The sequence below is a fragment of the Prorops nasuta genome, unplaced genomic scaffold (genome assembly GCF_024137725.1).
Source record: "Prorops nasuta isolate Cenicafe-Biocafe unplaced genomic scaffold, Cenicafe_Pnas_1.2 PNAS00018, whole genome shotgun sequence".
Classification (NCBI taxonomy): domain Eukaryota; kingdom Metazoa; phylum Arthropoda; class Insecta; order Hymenoptera; family Bethylidae; genus Prorops; species Prorops nasuta.
The window spans coordinates 212,025-230,288 of NW_027116815.1; the positions used below are offsets into that span (position 1 = coordinate 212,025).

Below are 18,264 nucleotides of genomic sequence, written 5' to 3' on the forward strand. Positions count from 1 at the left end.
TTCTTAAAGAAAGTACTTGCAAAAAGAATAACCTGTTCTTCGTAATCTCCGGTATAAGGGTGTAATTGTAAGGGCCGGTTGTTTCACCTACTGGCAAATGTCTGGATAGATTTATCCCTTTGGTAAAGCTTAAAATTAAGTAGAATTTACTACAGTTTGTAATTATTACCAAGCTGATAAATTTTATCAATAGATGGACCAACCGGCCCTTAAGCTAAAATACAAACCGAAACAATTTCTCGCAGTTTATAGTATATCAACGTGATTGGTGGCAGATATGGGCCTTTGCCAGCGCTTATCCAATGAAAACATGCCGCCTGACATACCACGGTACCTACGAAAGAGTATACAAAAATTCGAAACGTAAGCAAGCATGCGATTTGTTTGGAGCTTGGCATACTGACTTCTGCTGCTGTCAATATTTGAGAGATAAAAGCTAAGCTGTCAAAAGATAAGATTGTTAAGAAAAAATGAAAATCCTACGAGAATTAGACGTGCACCCAAAAGTGCGAGAAGAAGCTGATGTTCTTGTGAGAACTTTTAGCGGTGCAATCGGTAACAAACAGACCTGTCGTTATCTTGTACTTGCTGCTACTTTGCTCCTTACCTTCTTATAATCATTTTATTGTAATTCTTTTAAATATTCCGTTTCTTATCTTATTTATTAATTTCATATATCCATCTTATTCATAAATTAAGTTGTGCACGTCAATCTAACCTCATATTTCCATAACCTCAAAAAATAATAGACATTCCTTAATGTTAAATATGTTGAAACGACTATAAACGTAATATTTTCAGTGACAATCGTTAGTACCATCATCATGGCAGTACTATTTTTATCTGAAGTAAATTATTATCTTACTCCAAGTTTAAGCGAGGAGTTATTTGTAGACACTTCTAGGGGCTCTAAATTAAGAATTAATTTAGATATTGTTATTCCTACCATATCCTGTGATCGTAAGTAGCACTGAAAAAGTATTTATTTATTGAATATGTAGTATCATTTCTAAACTTAAATTATAATGTGTAGTTCTATCTATTGACGCAATGGATACAACTGGTGAGCAGCATCTTCAAATAGAGCATAATATTTTTAAGAGGCGTCTTGACTTGGACGGTAGGCCTATAGAAGATCCACAAAGAACAGGTATAAAATATTAATAAAAAGAACAGTCTTACTATTAACAAGAAATGTTATATCAACTAATGCATATTCTATATGACAAAACCATTTAGATATTACTGATACAAAAGCTCAAAAAGTTACAGATAAGGTGAAGTAAATACCATGACCTTTTATTTTTATGAAATACATAATCTTAATTATAAATATATTAAAATAATTTATCTACTCTTTAGCCAGAGGTAACCACTGTTGCTGAAACTTGTGGAGACTGCTATGGAGCAGCTAATGCCGAAGCTGGCATAAAGTAAGTGAGGAAGTATAAAATTAATCAAATTACTGTAGTATATACTAGACAAAAACTTTTGCAGATGCTGTAACACCTGTGAAGATGTTAGAGAAGCTTACCGACTTAAAAAATGGGCACCTCCAGATCCCAGTATAATTAAACAGTGTCAAAATGATGTAAATATAAAAAATGCATTCACTCAAGGCTGCCAAATTTATGGTTACCTGGAAGTGAATAGAGTGGGTGGAAGCTTTCATATTGCACCAGGGGAAAGCTTTTCCATAAATCATGCACATGGTAAGTGTAATAAAAATTCTTATATTGTATCACAAATAATGAAAACATCTTTTATCTCTACAGTGCATGATGTTAAAAGCTTTGCCTCTGCCCAATTTAATATGACGCACAAAATTCGACATTTGAGCTTTGGTCTCAACATACCTGGCAAAACAAATCCGATGGATAATACTACTGTTATAGCAACAGAAGGTAGTGTAAATTTTGCAGAATTTTATTACAAAATATAACAATATTAAATTTTTACAATTGCGTGTAAGCTAACGTCTCTGCTCTAAATGGTGTATTAACAGCGTATGCCAGTTCCAATAGCCATAAACGTACCAAAGGTTCCGCCTCCTTGGAGCATAACCTTACCCACATTGTTTACTAACTCCCTTCCTCTTAATCCATACCTAACAATAATAGTAAGATAATAATTTTATTGACACACAAATATGAGATTTCCAATATTTGCATACCTCAGAGCAGTAAATCCTCCAAAAAGAGCCCCAGAAGCTAGTCCGACACAAAATCCTATTCCAAATCCCATCTTCATTCTATCCCAACAACTAGGTGACTGGCCGTACACTCCTCCCTGAACCACCGGCATTTTTAACTATAATTAAACAATTAAAATTTACAAATTTATAGGTTAACCAAATATCTTAATTAAGATGTATCAAATAATTCTACTATTGCTTCACTCCATTTGTCTCCATTTATCACAAACTAATGAATCTCTTAAAGCAGTAATATTCTAATTCTTGTAAAAACATATCTTTACTTTTTTATTGAAGCATTATGAATCAATCTACATACTTTATTCCCTTATCTTTAAAACGCGTAACAATCCCTGTAAAAAAGAAAATCGTTTTTCACGTTTGTCGTTTACAGCCCAACTTACGTAGTAGAGATTAAAATTCTATGAATTACTATCGGTTGTTTCTGTTGCTGTTGATTTACCAATATGATTGTGTTCTCTTTTTGGTCGTATTTATAATTGAGGGTTTTGAGAGAGCTTCAATACTCAATAGCCATATCAACCTCTAACCTAACCTCTATTTCGATATTTTCGAGTCTATTTTATTTCCGGCCCCGTTGTTGACTGACGTCACTTGCCTAAAGCAGTAAGGGCGCTTTATTCGAATAATGATATGTGTATACATACATTTCAAGAAATTACAATTTTTTTTCTTTTTTTTTGCAGGGGCAATGATGTTTTATCACTATATAAAAATTGTTCCTACAACTTACGTTCGTGCCGACGGCTCCACGCTTTTGACCAATCAATTCTCTGTAACGCGGCACTCCAGACAAATCTCTTTGTATAGTGGGGAATCTGGTATGCCAGGAGTATTTTTTAGTTATGAGCTAAGTCCGCTAATGGTTAAATATACAGAGAAAGCAAAATCTTTTGGACATTTTGCTACAAATACGTGCGCCATTATTGGCGGAGTGTTTACCGTGGCTGGACTTATAGATTCGCTTTTATATCATTCAGTGAGGGCAATAAAAAAGAAGATTGAGCTAGGAAAGTATAATTAGAACATAGATAGATAGATAGCTATGTAAATATATATGCATCAATTTTCGCAAATCTCATAATATAATTTTTAACTCAGTCAAGATCTAAATTTGTAAAGTCTGTATATAGCGATTGTTAAGTGCGCGCAAATCAGATTGTATTGGTCTGCTGACAAGTGCTAATAATATTGTAATGAAGCAATGATTGCTAAATTACAATTTTTATGAAACACAAAAGAAATAATAATCATATGTACATTTTATATGTGTACAGAAAAACTGGCTGTTGAAGTTAATACACTTTTTTTAAATAAATAGATATTTATGTTATTCAAAAATTGTTATAAAGTTTTCAAGAACTCATTGTAGATATCCAGGGTTGTATGAGCTACATTTTCACAAAATTCTGCATCACTTCCCTCAACGAGTTTTTTTGGTGAAATGTATAATGGTTTGAATGGGTCAAACTGATCCCTTTTCAATTCAATTAAAAACTTATGTCTTCCCTCCAATCTATCCTTTCGACACATCAGAATTTCTGGCTCACGAACTATAAGTATGTGTGGAATTTTTATTACATTATGGGCATAATCGAAAGTTTTCAAAACTCGTTCTTTGTCTGTAAATTTTTTATTTATCATCCTCAAAATATTAATAACTAAGGCATAAAAAGAGATACTTCCTTACTTACTTTTTGTCCATATTCGTGGCTTTGTTAACAATAAACTTTTTGTTTCTTCAGGTGTAAATCCCATCTCTTCCTTGATAGAAAAGGTTGAAATCTCTATGTGTTCCATTTTAAATGTGATTAATTTAGGATGTCTTACTGTTACTTTTCTCACTTGATATCCATTTAATTTGAATCTCTTTTGAAAGAAACCTAGCCTTTTATCAATGAACTTAGTTGGAAATATTATCCAGCCTGGATTCTTTGACAGTATAACTTTAATCATATCTATACTAAAATTATGAGCTCTCAAGTATCGTATTCTTGTATGTAGATCATCCAAATCCTCTTTGAAAATGAATGGACATTTACTTATATACTCTCCTAAACTATCTAGAGGTAAGCCACAATCCACTAAAAATTTTATATAAGGTTTGATATCTCTATCAAAATCACTATTTAGAAGATGATTCATGATGTTAGTATGATCATATTTATAAAGTTTAACACCAAGATCAACTAGTTTCTGAATTGTAGTAGAAATATCAGCATATTTAGCAATATTAAAAGTAGAGGTATAATAAGGTCCAATATCTGAAACATCCTCATCACATTTATCTAATGCACTTGGTAATTTAATAGGCATATTGAAAATATCAATATCACTATCATCATTGTTTAGATTTAAACATAATTTTTGAAAACTATTTGTAATAGATATATCTGAATCCCTTGTCTTTATACAATTTTCATTTGCCTTATCAATTTCATTGTTTTGCTGTCCAGTGTTAAGTTGTTTGTTATTAAGAGAATGTATCTTTGAAACACAAGGCGTTTTAGCCGACAATGATAAATTTAACAAACGTGTTATAGAAAGCACTCGTTGATGTGCCATTGTTAAATAAGTAAAATTTCACGACAGCTAAGATTACTTTTTATTTATAGTATCCATAACCTCACTTTATGACAGTTAATGATTCTCCTTTTTAAGCATTTTAGGCTCATGCTTCTTATCGACTTATATTAACTTATATGTATGTAACATTACTGACCGGCATGTATGGCATTCTTCGATGTATTTAGGAACCGCGTTATATGTAGAGTCCCTCAACATTAGTAATTGAAGACGGAAAAGCGTGAGTTAGCATACATTTTTGATTAAAAAAATTGCAAATGCTATTATTGAAAGTATTTTTTGCTAATTCGAACTTTTCGTTTTGAATTATTGATGATGAGCGGACCTATAACGCGATTCCTAAATGCATCAAAGAACGGCCATATATGCCTTAGTGTATGTACATACATACATACATACATAAGATTAGGGCCCAGGGGAGATATTTTACACCAGATGCAATTTGATAAAAAAATATTTTAGTTATTTTCTCCAAGAGCTCTTTTTTATCGTTTGTCCTTTTTAAGAAATGACCTCTGTAACGTCCAGACCGATTATTTATATTTTATATATATAGATATTCTCGACTGCTTCACAACGGCCTTACTTTTCTTTTAATACATTTACTATAAAGGCTGCGATCCGATACATGCATATGCACACATAAAGCGCTAAAAATCTATAACAAACGTAACGTAAACTATATACTCTGAGTCTGAGCGTTTTATGCGCGAATCGGACTGCAGCTGAAGAATAAATGTTTGACTACTATTTAAAATTTTTTTATATTATACATATGTACTGCTGGACTGTCAACAATGACGATATTCAGCTATTGGTATATGTATTTTCCTAACGCGCGCTTGGCCACCTTTCTTATCTTTCACGCCATAGTTTCAGTTTCTTATTCTCCCCCTTTCTTCGAAAGGACTTAATTAACTCGATTGCGAGATCGTTATTTTTAAATCTATATTTTTCCATTTTGATCATTCAAAATACTGGTACTGATAATTTCCTTTCCTTCCATTTAATCTGGTATAAAAAATTGAAGATAGCAGATTAGATTTAAAACAAAATCTTTTAAATCAAAAAAGTTGTCCGGAATAGAAAAATCTAAAATCTATTTTCATTTTCCTTTTTTTTCCCCTCCCGGGATTAATTTGCTTAACGATTATTAATATTTTTTCTTTCCTTCTAATCCAATTGATAGTAGTCCCACTAGCGATAAAGCATTTCTTTCAGACGCAAAAACAGCGGATCTCACGCTTACTGCCTTGTGCTACTCCATCCTTTCTCCAATACACCCTGTGTCCATTTCTATAAACCACCAAATTCATTCTGTTCAACAGCATGGCCCCAAAGGAATTTTTCGTTTGCGAGCGTTTATTATACAAATATGTTAGGACCAATCCAGCCCAGAGGACCTGTGCTTATTGCGAGGTTGCCCTTCCGGTTCAAAAACGCAGTACCCTAGCAGCTATGCGTCAACATCGCCCTAGAGTTATGAAAGATGTTAATCGTATCTTTTGTAACATTTGCAATAGATCACTGCTATTTATCGCTCCGCTTAACATTTGTCTTTGCTGTAAACATGCCTTTTATTTACATAGGAAAACCCTTGAACGCAAGGATAATAACCTGAATTTTGTAAATTCTATTATCTACGAAGATAGATACTGGAACTTTGATTTTCCGAACCCCAACAAACCGTGAGGAACGTAATTGTGCTAAATATATTAAGTGCTTCTTCCTCCATAATCATTCGGGCATTCTTTCTTCACACTTATATAATTATAAAAATCGCATTTTTCCTCTCCGTAACCATTCGGGCCACCGTTTATACATATAGTTCCAACCGTAGAAATAAGAAACATTAGATCATTGTATATCCGGTCTCACATTGCAGTAGCTATATATATCGAATTATAGGCAGCCACGTGCAAATCTTTAAATAACTTGCCCTTGAGAGCGGTCAACCGTTTTAACAATTAAATTGTTGTGGGATTATTATTTACAACCCTATAACGGTGATCGTCTTCTCCGTTGCAATTGTCGCCTTTTTCTTTTTCTATTTTTTTACGCCTAGACTAGGAAATTTTGCTCATGCGTTGGCCGATGCCATATTTAGCTATTGCTAAATTTTGTTTAATATATTTTTTTATTATGTACTAATAATTGCATCTTAGTTATAAGTAAACGATTGTATATTAAAGTTGCAAGCTCAGCACCTTTGTCTCACTCTCCAGCGTACCCAAGCTCAGCCGGTAGCGCCTTCTGATTGGTCAGAAGTGACGTGACGACTCCCCCCGGCTAATTATTTAAGCGCGGAGCGACGGAGCAGGTGGACGCCGGTCTCTCTCTTTGCTCGTATTTTATTCTAACTGAATCATTCCGAGTCCAGTTAATTAATTTATCAAATGCGGTTGTGATTTGTACCTAGAGAGCGAGAACAAGTTCGCGTTTCTTTTCTTTTTATTTTTCAAAACGCATATGTATTAGTCAGTTGTATTTTATACACGCGGGAATTTATCATATTTTTATTTCATTAAAAATCATTTTTACATTCGACTCAGTGCACACATCTTCTCACGATCATACACAATCATCCTTGGTTCCCTACGGCGATGACATCCGTAGTCTATTTGCAATAGGTTAACAGGAGAGTTCCCTGCTACCTATTCATTTTAAATTATATTATCATCAACAGGTAACAAATTGAATTATATTTATTTCAAAAATTTAATTTTCATCTCTTTCTTCATTTTGTGCGCCCAGAGTTTTTTAATTTACCTACGACACCTTACTTAAAGATTAATTACGCTACCTAAGTATTCAAACGACCATTTAGAAATTGAAGTTTAAATTTCGTGCTTCTAAGAATAGTTAAATTAGCGATCGAACAACTCTGGACGTTACACCTCCTTCCATAAATTCTAAGAATATGTTCAACTTTTGTGGCATATTTACCATTTCTTTCATTTTTATTATGCGCAGCTAAAATTTGATATTTACAATTTTAGGTTAAAAAATCAAACAGAATCCTTATGGTTTTCACTTGATTAATGTTGGTGATCGGAGGTGAATCGGTGTGAGGAAGGTCTGTGGATGAACGGAACGTGAAGCATGGAGATCATCACTCATCGCACTCGCTTCGCGCAATTTGGCCCGAAAATAGAGACGAGTATAGCGGCAGTCAATAGGAAATATGCTGTCGAATCTTCAATCAAAATGTCAAGATATTAAATGTATGCAATGTCAAAATATATTACTTTTAATTTTTTAATTGCATAATAGATATATGTATAGATATAGAGAAGTAGATCAACATTTGTGAATTAGAAACATAATTTTATTTTATTAAGTAACGTTACAATATCTCTTTAACTAACTATATAAATAGTAGAAAACATATTTTACTTTTGTTTTAAACTATATATAAATTCGTTTAACTTCCATATTTCTTTTTTAAACTTTAAAATATGCGTATAACATTATATATATTTATTTTTTAAAGTAGTATTAGCTTGTGTACACTTTTTGATGTAAATAATTTACGTTTTAACGATTTCATGTCACTTTTCTGCTCGTTATTAAATGTAATAGTTGTAATCAAAATAAATCTCTTAATAATTTCATTAAAAAAATTATTATACCTTTCAGTTGTAGTAAATCTACATCCAATAATTCCATGTTTTTCATGCGGTACTCAAATTTTTACCATTTCTAATAAAGGAAAATATAATTTTTTATGATATTTACAACAATGAAAATATATGTTCCCTCAGATGTGCTTCAACTATAGCAAAGTATTTAAATAGAATATTAGAAGGATTTTCTAAGAATCCGAAATTAAGAAAGTGTTTTTGTATAAAAATGAATTTATAATTTTTGTCAGTTGTAAAAGTAGATAAACAAGAACGACCTACATAACTTTCGAAGAACATAAGAAATAGCGCTACAAATTACGTTATTAACAATATCGCATTCCAAATTACTTTCTATCGGTTGTACATATTCATAATTTTGTTCATTTTCGTATATATTGGGGAAAACATGCATTGATCAATCGAAGTTATAGATGAAGTTGCTTCTGCATATTTAACATCTATTTTTAATGAGCTATAAATATCAATGTAATGTTCATCACGGTCGTCATCTAGATTCTTTTAAAACAATTTAATAATATAATATTAAGCGAAATGTTTGGTGCTCGATTAGTGACACTGCTCATGACAGTCCTATGGCTGAAAAATAGCGTCGTGTGCGATGACCTTCATTGTATGTACTTCACGTTCTGCTCATCCACCCACAGACCTTGGTTATGAGCGGACGGGGGTTCACAGCCACTTTCAGGCCGTCAGGATGCTAGTTCAGGTAGGCCGCTTGATGGAGGAAACCTTCTCTGCTTGGGAAGTAAGGTTCTTTAAAACCTTTAATGATATGGTGGACAGAATATATTTCCCAGGTATAGAGATTTGAGGTATGAAGTATGTAACTGAAGAGAACATTAGGGGAAAGGATGAGTGGAAAAGGGGAAGGGTAAGGTAAAGCAGCGGCCATATTTACTATGGTGTTTTTAAGTATATACAGGGTGTATCAGTAATGATGCTTTTAATTTTAACCACATATTCTTGAGCATTTACTAAGTCGAAAAATCATGTACCATTAATACAGTAAAAGCATCATTGCTGAGATAAATCAATTTTAAACTGACAAATCAGGGATTCGATTCCACGGAAATTTACTTTACTCTCACTTTCGTTGGCAGTTCTCTTTCGATAAACAAAAGAAACTCGCACTTCACCGTTCCGTATTGCCACACGCACACATGTGAAAATATAGGTACTAATTATAAGCATTACCTCTTAAAGTCTTATATTCCTGATCCTGGTGCTGATGAAATTTATTTTCTGCCTGTTTTAAGAGGATCCTCGAAATCGCCTATTAAGTTGAAAATTTTTGAGAATAATACGGCGTTATTTTTAGATTAATTTTGAAGCCGTTTTATCTTTTCGGTGACGCGGCATATGAGCTACTCTAAGGCAGTAAAAAAATAAGTACTATATTAAAAAAGCGATTATAAGAAATGTTGTTTCTTTCTGTCTTTAAAAATTTTACTTTTTTAACGGATAAAGCTGTTTGCTGCATCATTGGAAGAGCAAAATGATTTGAAAAATGGTTTTCAAGTAAAGCCATAGTCATCTCTGGAAATTTTGTCCTAAGTCGAGAGCTAAAGAGACCCCTATAAAAATAAATAAGCCTTTTTTCAATTTATGATAGGACAAGCCATAAAATTAAGAATAGTTTTTGTTAATGCAGTAGATTTTTATTCACAGTTTTTGTACGCTCTTAGGTACGAAAAGATTCCAGATAAGTTATAGTAAATACATATGCTTTCCTCTTCATTTTATTACGATTTCCTTAGTGAATTGGTCAATATTTCATTTTGGTGACCATATCACCTTCTAGTCATTATAAACTAGAATCTGGTCTAGCAATTGGCTAGTTTCATTGGCAAGTCCATTTAGGTAGATACTGTGCAAAAAGTATTAGGCAAAAACAATGGACAATCTATGGCATAAAGAAAAAAATATTATTAATCTTGTGGCTTGTCCTTTCATAAAATAAGATAAGGAGGGATCCCTCAAACTCTCTACTTAGATTGAAGTTTTCAGAGAAGACTATGTTTTTATTGGAAAATCTATTTTCTAGTCATTTTTCTCTTTCAATGATGCAGAAAATTGCTCTATCTGATAAAACAGTAAGATTTTGAAAAACAGGAAAAATTATAATTTCTTATAATCGCTTTTTTAATATAATACTTATTTTTGACACTCTTAGAGCAGTTCATATGTTGCGTCATCGAAAAGATAAAACGGTTTCAAAATTAACCTAAGTATAACGCCGTATTGTTCTCTGGAATTTTCAACTTAATAGGCACTTTCGTGGATCCTTTTAAAATATGAAGAAAATAGATTTTATACAGCACCAAGATCAGGAATGTAGGACGTTAGGAGGTAATATTTATAATTAGTATATATAGTTATACACATCATTTTTCCGTTTTAATTAAAGCCCTGATTTATCGGTTTAAAATTGATTTATCTTAGCAATGATGCTTTTACGGATGGTATAGTATAGGACTTTTTTATTTAGTTTATGCTCAAGAATATGTGGTTAAAATTAAAAATATTATTGTTGATACACCCTGTATATATCTAATTACACATGTGAAATCGTATAAATAAAAATGATGCAAATGCTGTGCAAACTTTTTCACATGAATTAGTGTAAATCTTACAACATATTTTTGTCACTTTGTAGGGACAATAAATGATTTAAATCATGAGTCAATTTCAAGTAAATTAATTATCGTCAATTATAGTCCAAATAATGAAGAAATGTTTACTTTTTATTTGCATCGTGTGTTGTTTTCAAGACTATAAAGATTACCTACCTGAGATATTATAAGGGGCACTACCTCGCTGCAATTGATGATGATGGGTATTTTAAATTTGAGGTAAATCTGATGTATATCTGTTTATTTAAGTGTATTATCAGTGAATACATTAATAAAAATTATTAGCATATATAACAGGCACAGTATTGAGATGTAGATGTTGGGGTAAGGCCATATAGTGTCACGTAAAGTATATATTTTACTTTTTATATAATACTCAAGCTCTTATTAATATAAATATAAAAAATTTTTAAACATTTCAAAATGTTTTTTTTAAACCTATTAAAGGGAGGTTTCCGTAAAAAGTTGTGAAAAGTTGCATTAGTTTGGAATTACTTTTTTGTATAAAAGAATTACTCTTGAAAATTGGATGCAGTACACATTATTCTTCTATTAATGAAGAGTACATTCCACTGTTATTGATACAAAACAATCCAAAATGGCGTGAGCAAATCCTGTTAAATAAATAAGTCATGAATTGGTCTACGCAGGGCGCTCTACAGCTTTACCAGTACATCTAAATAAGAAAATGGTGAAATATTATTAAACTAGACTAAATTCGGGGGGCTTTATCGTTTTTTGATTTTCGAAAAACCACCAAACGTGTAAGTATTGGACGTTTCATGTGAAAACAATATTTTCTGCTTACAGCATTTTTCGTTTCAAAATAAAACCATTTAGACGTTTGATAGTTTTTTGAAAATCAAAAAACGATAAAGCCCTCCAAAATTAGTTTAGTTTAATATTTAATCCTTTTTTTAATTCATATGGATTAACAAGGCTGTAGAACGCCCCGTATAGACCAATTCATGACTTTATTTAACAGGATTTACTGACGCCATTTTGTATCAATAAAATTGGAATGCACTATTCATTAATAGAAGAATAATATGTACTCCATCTAATTACCAAGAATAATTCTTTTATACAAAAAGATAATTCCAAAAGTAATGCAATTTTTCACAACTTTTTACGGAAACCTTTCCTTTGAGTGCCACGTTAGCTATCAGTGACTGAAACTGAACTTTCCGTTTAGGCTGCGTCAACCACCGCTGCCTGATAGCGTGTAACATGATATAGAATTTAATTATAAAAACAGACTTTGACGTGTAACGTGTTGAATGAATGCCTATATAGTATAGAATCACGTTTCAAACGTAAATTATTTTCTACCGCAATAAGAAATATTAACCCTATAATACCAGCGCTACTAAGTGGTGCGCGTAGCCTGAACAGGATTGTATTAGAAATACGCGTAGCGTTCAGCATGTTAAGCTGTATTTGAATTTTCATAACTCATTGCTTTTTCTATGAAGTCTTTGGGCAAAAAATTGTATTTCTCATTAGATGGACTTAATTCTTGCATAAAAATAGTATCTTGTTGATCAACGTCAAATGAAAATTTGTAAATGCATTCATCATAGTTTTTTACAACGTTGTCATGAATATACGTTAATATTTGTAATGCAGATCTTTTGCACTTATCACTGCATGCTATGTTCTCCTGTAAATAAAAATATTATTTTTAATGAATTCATTAAAGATTGAAGAAACAAAGATTACCTACTTCTATTTCTGACAATTTGAAGATTTTAATAGATTTGACGATGCCAGTAGGATTTCTAAAACCGCAAATTATAGTCTGTGTATTTGCTAAGTAGGATTGCGCCCACCACTTGATATACTTATGATTATCCCTTAATTTATGTTTGAAGGCATAATCGTATCTCTCTCCATTAGTTTTTACTTCTACAAATTCTGCCTTTTGTTTCAGCAAATCATCAGCTTTATTATGTAATTTAACACCATCTATTTCAGCTCTATAAAGCAATGTAAATTTGCCAAATTGAGCTCTGAATACACAACAAAACTCTTCTAAATCAACCACAGGCTGCGCAGGTTTTGGTTCACTATCAGGAGAATCTATTTATAAAAAAATAGTTTATTATACAGGATGTTTGAAAAGTCCTGGGCCTCTATAATAACTAAAGAGTGAAGCATTTTTAAACATCGGGGGAAATATATTCTTATAGTATCTTACGAAATTTACATAATACATTGTAATATTGCTTTAATTTTTGATGAATATTAAAGGACGTATGAAAGATGTTCTGAGTTTTTATTGTATTAATTATATATTATTATTGTAATTGATTTTGGCAGTGCTTCTTAAACACATAAATATATTAATCAATTCAGGCGTTTATGAAAAATTTGGATTTTTCTGAAGTAATGCAAGTAACTTATACACATATAAACATGTATTCGTTCATCTACCTCTAATTTGAAACCTAAATATATCATAAATACCTGAATTGAATGGGCCAGTCATAAAGTATCTTCGAAAGCATTCGAGATTCGCCATAATAGATTCTATAACAAAAATATATGTTTCGGAAAAAAAACTTATAAAATGTGTTTCATACGTTTTTTAATACTTCATCTAAAATTTATTCAATATCAGCACGTGGTATGCTGGTATGTAGATTGTACATATAAAACTCTAAAAATATTAATTAAATATAGATTACTTCAAAGAAACTTTGTTCATTAATTGTTTTAGGGAACTAGAATTTTTCTATCACTCTGTGTATTTTATTCTACAATTCGAAAAACCTAAAAAGAAAAGTTATATATATTTTTCTAAAAATTTATTTGAATATTATAAATACCTGATAATACATATTGCTCAAATTTAAAACCCCATTTTGTAAATTTACTCATATGATTGTTTTGTTTCCAAAATGTCTGACTTTCTTTATCTTCTTTATACACTGAGAGGTATATAACATCTTGGAATTTTACAGCACAAATAATCCATCCATCACGTTTTTCAGATGGTGTGCATAGTAATGTGCCAATAGTACCTTTGATGCTTACAAAATGTGGCTTACCCCTGTGGTATAACAATTAATTAAAATCAAATACACAAAAAAATTGACTTCATATTTGGCAAAGTATTTATAGAAATATATACCCATATCCATATGGATCTTTTTCTTGTATAACTGACATATTTTCAGATATCCATTTCAACATATAATTTAGAGCTTGGGTCTTTTCTGTTACCTTATCTCTTGTTATTGTTATATTTAAATCATAATTTATAATACCATTAGGATGCTTATAAAATCTTAACTTTGAACAATCGGATTTTATAATTAACTTTTTACCTCTTTTGGGTACACTGTCCTCTTCCTCTACTATACTATAATAGCCCACTACTTTGATATCAGTAATATCAGGACATGGACCCAATTTTGAATTGATTTTCATGCAAGACTTCGTCGACATAATTAAATACGCAAAGGCAGCAATAGATATTCACAAAAACCTTCTCTCCTAACGATTAAACAATCTGTCGATGAAAATTAAATTGTCGGAGTAATATTTACTATCGTGCAAGAAGAGAAGAGATTTGATCTGTTTATTATGAATCACACTATACAAATGTAACGGACTTGTTTATAAGTAGGTACAAAATTGAGGAAGTAAAGATGTGTTTGTGCGACACCAGAAACTCTATTCAGATTTTTTTGTTCTGACTTCTATAAGGGGTACTATAGAACTGAGCTCTAAACAAATCAGAAGAAAAAAGGACGCTAGCTGAAATTAATGCGCTCGATAAAAATGATTGGGAGAGGCGTGCTTCGTCCTTTCTTCTCATGCATGGTAGCCGAGATTCCGAACACGAGCCCTCGTCATCTACAGACGTCATCATATTTATACATACACAAAACTGCCAAGTATCGACTATCTATGATAATATGAAATATTAATTCCACATGATGCGGATGTATAATAAACTTAATATTTTTTAATTATTTGATTATTAGTAGTGTATTTATTTTTAAGTTGTATCTTGTAAGCGTATGTGATATTAAAATTAGTTACAGGCTTCTTTTAAAATTTAGCTAAATTTGACAAATAAACGCATAGGCATTTTGAAATACCATTTTATTGTAATTTTCTGGTTACTTTTATACAAGTTTATATAAAAAAATATATTTAATAACAGTAGGTTTTATTTTTTTTATATAAATCACAATTTTGGAATACAAACTTGATTCTTTATAAATGTCAAATCATGACATTAACTATCTTTAGAAAAGGAAGGCGTAATTATTAGGGCTTCGGTCTTGACTGGACTCGGCGAGACTTGTATGTATTTCATCTCGACGATTCGAGATTTGCTTAATTTCCGTCTCGATCTCGAAATATTTTAACAAGAGTAGTCTCGTCTCGGTATCGAATCGGAAATCTCGGTTAAGAGACTTTTTTATATCTACAAATAATTGATAATACAAATTTACATGAAAATATATACAAGTTTCCATGCGCGATATAATCATTAATCAAACAGTAAACGCATAACCGCGGTAAGAAAAAAGATCTAAGAATGTGCCGACTTTAAAGTCGAGGGCCGCTACAAATGCATTAATACAACTATTTCATACAAATATAGTTAGGATTAGTTATAGTTGTGTGTGTATACATATATCAATATATACGGGTGTAAAAGCGATAATGTTTTTAATTTTAACCACATATACCTGAGGCTAAACTAAGCAGAAAAGTCCTATACTATGACACCCGTAAAAGCATCATTGCTGAGATAAATTAATTTTAAACCAATAAATCAGGGCTTTGATTCTACGGAAAAATTACTTTACTCTCAGTTTCGTTAACAGTTCCCCTTCGAAAAACAAAAGGTTCGTACTTCTACATCGTTCCGTGTTGTCCTTCACGCATATACACACAGGTACGCAATTACACCAATTATTTATATTATTTCCTTATGTCTTACATTCCTGAAATTTATTTTCTGTCTATTTTTAAGGGAATCCTCAAAAGCACCTATTAATTTGAAAATTCTAGGCAATGATATGGCATTATTTGTAGATTAATTTTGAAGCCGTTTCACCTTTCGGCAATGCGCTTTATGAACTACTTTATCTTACGAGGTAGTCAGAAAATCTAAGTTCGGTTTTTGAGAAACTTACTGTTCTATTACATAAAGCAGATTGCTACGTTATTAAAAAAGTAAATGACTTGAAAATAGGTTTTCACACAAGTAATGCCATAGTCTTGTCTCGAAGTTGCGGTCTAAGAAGAGAGTCTGAAGGATCCCTTTAAGAATAAATATAGGCCTTTTCTCATTTTATGAAAGGACAAGATACATAATTAAGAATAATTTTTTCTTTATGCCCTATTTGCCTGATACTTTGTGCATAGTGTCTGTCTAAATGGACTTGCCAGTAAAACTAACCAATTGCTAGCCTGGTTTCATCTTAATTAAGAAAATCATTTTTATTAGCAAAGCAAACACCTTAACGCTGTGTTATGATCGGTCAATTCTGTTAATTCAAGATTAATCATGACGCGTCTTAATTTTAAGCAGTGCTATCGTAGTGCTAAGTTGTTTAAACATGCTTAATGTTGAATTATTTGCTGAATTTAGGATGATAATCGTTGATTGGTTATAAAAATGCAGATAATTAATCAGCAATCGCGCCGTTTTAAATCCAAAATGGCTCCCGTCTTAAGATCATCCAGACCGGAAGTGTGCATTAAGCAGCTCACTCATTAATCGCACCTGATTAACGTAGTCCAAAGTTGCAACCAATCAGATTCGATTACGTCACTTCTGGATGAGCACGTTGCTTGTCAAAAGTGACAGTTCAGTTTTCGAATCTGCACGTGGTGGCTGTCGGTGAATCGCGCGCGCCGGTTTTTTTTTCGTCGTAATCGCCGACAACCGATTAATTATTCAGGATTAAAAATAATGAAGCAGTTTATTTTAATCACGCGCGTGCATTTTTTCTAGTGTAATTATTTAATTTTACCCCACAGAGAAAATATACTTTAAGGATTGAACAAGTTTTTGCTATGACAATGAACAAGTGAATTAATATAACAGGTACATTGATTCGTATACCGAATAGTTTAGTACGTAATGAACTATTCATTATTATATCAATGATTTCATTTGTTGTATTAATGAAATTTATGCATTGTTATAACGAAAAATTTTGTTCATTGATTGAGGATATTTTTGTCAGTGCCGGTTCAATTTAATCAATAAAACAGGGGAATGTGCATAGTGTGATTAAAATAAAAGTATTTACGTACGAAATAAATTCGAATATAAAGATAGTGCGCGGCGCGAGTGTTGTGACAGTGCAGTGTTTTGGTGCTTGCAGCGGCTAAGGGCAACATCTTCAAGGATTCTCATAGCCTGAAGTAGCATTATTTTTCTTTTAAAACTAGACAAAACTTCAAAATTCAATGAAAATGTTTAATTTAATAACATAATTATTTTTTCTTTCTGTTATAGTGGGCGACCTCACTTTGGGGTGACAGTGCGCGAATCGAACGTCCGCGTCGCGAAATGAAATTCTTAAACTTTCGCGTCGCGCAGTGCAATTTGTAAGCTTCCAATTTACGCAATAAATTTTTTAATCTCTTCCGCGTCGCGAGTGTTGTACCTGCAGTGCAATGTTTTGGTGCTTGCAGCGGCCAAGGGCAACAGCCTCAAGGACTTTCATAGCCTGTGAGTATTAATTATTTTTTTTTTTCATAGTTAGAATGAACCGAAAAATAACTTAAATAGAATTTAAGTCAATAACTTTTTTTTTTCTTTTTAATGGGCGATCTCACTTTAAGATGAAAGTGCGCGTCGCGATTTATAATTTGTTTAAATATCCGGGTCGTGTAGCTTCGTTTAAGAAATCCGCGTCGCGTCGTATTAATTTAAAATTAAATTATCGCGAGTGTCGTCTTCGTCATCGTCATCATATCCTGCAGGCTGCAGAAGGATCGTCGTTGGATTTTCGCCGAAAGAGTGAGTCCCACGGGTAAAACTGTGGATTTTTTTTATTAACCTAAGAATAACCGAAAGAACCTACTGGTAGGTTCCAATCGGTCCTTCTTCGGTTAAAACCGTTTCTTTATTTATTCTTGTGTTTTCAGGTTTAGATTTTCGATATAGGTACGACACCCTAGCTTTGCGTTTTAGGTAGGC

General features: G+C 32.1%; 4 protein-coding genes across 13 annotated transcripts; 1 reads left to right on the plus strand and 3 right to left on the minus strand.

Annotated features, from left to right (window-relative positions):
* Positions 1-196: 196 nt before the first annotated feature.
* LOC136780058 (endoplasmic reticulum-Golgi intermediate compartment protein 3) lies at positions 197-3,321 on the plus strand. 2 transcript variants are annotated; one of them, XM_066738097.1, is made up of 8 exons: positions 197-555; positions 802-960; positions 1,034-1,150; positions 1,240-1,277; positions 1,363-1,433; positions 1,498-1,712; positions 1,776-1,904; positions 2,902-3,321. In XM_066738097.1, the coding sequence occupies exons 1-8, from the start codon at positions 471-473 to the stop codon at positions 3,237-3,239; spliced, it is 1,152 nt and encodes a 383-aa protein (XP_066594194.1). In that variant the 5' UTR covers positions 197-470; the 3' UTR covers positions 3,240-3,321. The 2 variants fall into 2 exon arrangements, with proteins under 2 accessions (XP_066594194.1, XP_066594196.1); XM_066738099.1 differs by having other exon boundaries at positions 490-627.
* On the minus strand, positions 1,906-2,944 carry LOC136780060 (reactive oxygen species modulator 1). 8 transcript variants are annotated; one of them, XM_066738104.1, is made up of 4 exons: positions 2,628-2,805; positions 2,479-2,547; positions 2,174-2,310; positions 1,906-2,107 (listed from the first exon to the last, which is right to left on the minus strand). In XM_066738104.1, the coding sequence occupies exons 3-4, from the start codon at positions 2,302-2,304 to the stop codon at positions 1,999-2,001; spliced, it is 240 nt and encodes a 79-aa protein (XP_066594201.1). In that variant the 5' UTR covers positions 2,305-2,310; positions 2,479-2,547; positions 2,628-2,805; the 3' UTR covers positions 1,906-1,998. The 8 variants fall into 8 exon arrangements, with proteins under 8 accessions (XP_066594201.1, XP_066594199.1, XP_066594202.1 ...); XM_066738102.1 differs by having other exon boundaries at positions 2,514-2,547; positions 2,628-2,802; XM_066738105.1 differs by having other exon boundaries at positions 2,514-2,547; positions 2,658-2,794.
* Positions 3,322-3,459: 138 nt separating the features above from the next.
* On the minus strand, positions 3,460-4,907 carry mTerf3 (mitochondrial transcription termination factor 3). Its single transcript, XM_066738100.1, has 2 exons — positions 3,910-4,907; positions 3,460-3,837 (listed from the first exon to the last, which is right to left on the minus strand). The coding sequence occupies exons 1-2, from the start codon at positions 4,778-4,780 to the stop codon at positions 3,560-3,562; spliced, it is 1,149 nt and encodes a 382-aa protein (XP_066594197.1). The 5' UTR covers positions 4,781-4,907; the 3' UTR covers positions 3,460-3,559.
* A 6,409-nt stretch (positions 4,908-11,316) lies between these two features.
* LOC136779947 (decapping and exoribonuclease protein-like) lies at positions 11,317-14,785 on the minus strand. 2 transcript variants are annotated; one of them, XM_066737916.1, is made up of 5 exons: positions 14,218-14,785; positions 13,913-14,136; positions 13,551-13,613; positions 12,808-13,163; positions 11,317-12,744 (listed from the first exon to the last, which is right to left on the minus strand). In XM_066737916.1, the coding sequence occupies exons 1-5, from the start codon at positions 14,532-14,534 to the stop codon at positions 12,511-12,513; spliced, it is 1,194 nt and encodes a 397-aa protein (XP_066594013.1). In that variant the 5' UTR covers positions 14,535-14,785; the 3' UTR covers positions 11,317-12,510. The 2 variants fall into 2 exon arrangements, with proteins under 2 accessions (XP_066594013.1, XP_066594014.1); XM_066737917.1 differs by lacking the exon at positions 13,551-13,613.
* Between the last annotated feature and the right edge of the window lie 3,479 nt (positions 14,786-18,264).

Excerpts from the sequence above, each read along its gene's own strand:
- mTerf3 (XM_066738100.1), bottom strand. The coding sequence starts at position 4,780 with ATGGCACATCAACGAGTGCTTTCTATAACACGTTTGTTAAATTTATCA. Across the intron at positions 3,838-3,909 it reads GCCACGAATATGGACAAAAA|ACAAAGAACGAGTTTTGAAA; the intron begins GTAAGTAAGGAA and ends AAAAATTTACAG.
- LOC136780060 (XM_066738109.1), bottom strand. The coding sequence starts at position 2,304 with ATGCCGGTGGTTCAGGGAGGAGTGTACGGCCAGTCACCTAGTTGTTGG. Across the intron at positions 2,108-2,173 it reads GGAGGATTTACTGCTCTGAG|GTATGGATTAAGAGGAAGGG; the intron begins GTATGCAAATAT and ends TATTATTGTTAG.
- LOC136779947 (XM_066737916.1), bottom strand. The coding sequence starts at position 14,534 with ATGTCGACGAAGTCTTGCATGAAAATCAATTCAAAATTGGGTCCATGT. Across the intron at positions 13,164-13,550 it reads GACTGGCCCATTCAATTCAG|ATTCTCCTGATAGTGAACCA; the intron begins GTATTTATGATA and ends TTTTATAAATAG. Across the intron at positions 12,745-12,807 it reads TCAAATTGTCAGAAATAGAA|GAGAACATAGCATGCAGTGA; the intron begins GTAGGTAATCTT and ends TTTTATTTACAG.
- LOC136780058 (XM_066738097.1), top strand. The coding sequence starts at position 471 with ATGAAAATCCTACGAGAATTAGACGTGCACCCAAAAGTGCGAGAAGAA. Across the intron at positions 961-1,033 it reads TCCTACCATATCCTGTGATC|TTCTATCTATTGACGCAATG; the intron begins GTAAGTAGCACT and ends TATAATGTGTAG. Across the intron at positions 1,151-1,239 it reads AGAAGATCCACAAAGAACAG|ATATTACTGATACAAAAGCT; the intron begins GTATAAAATATT and ends AAAACCATTTAG.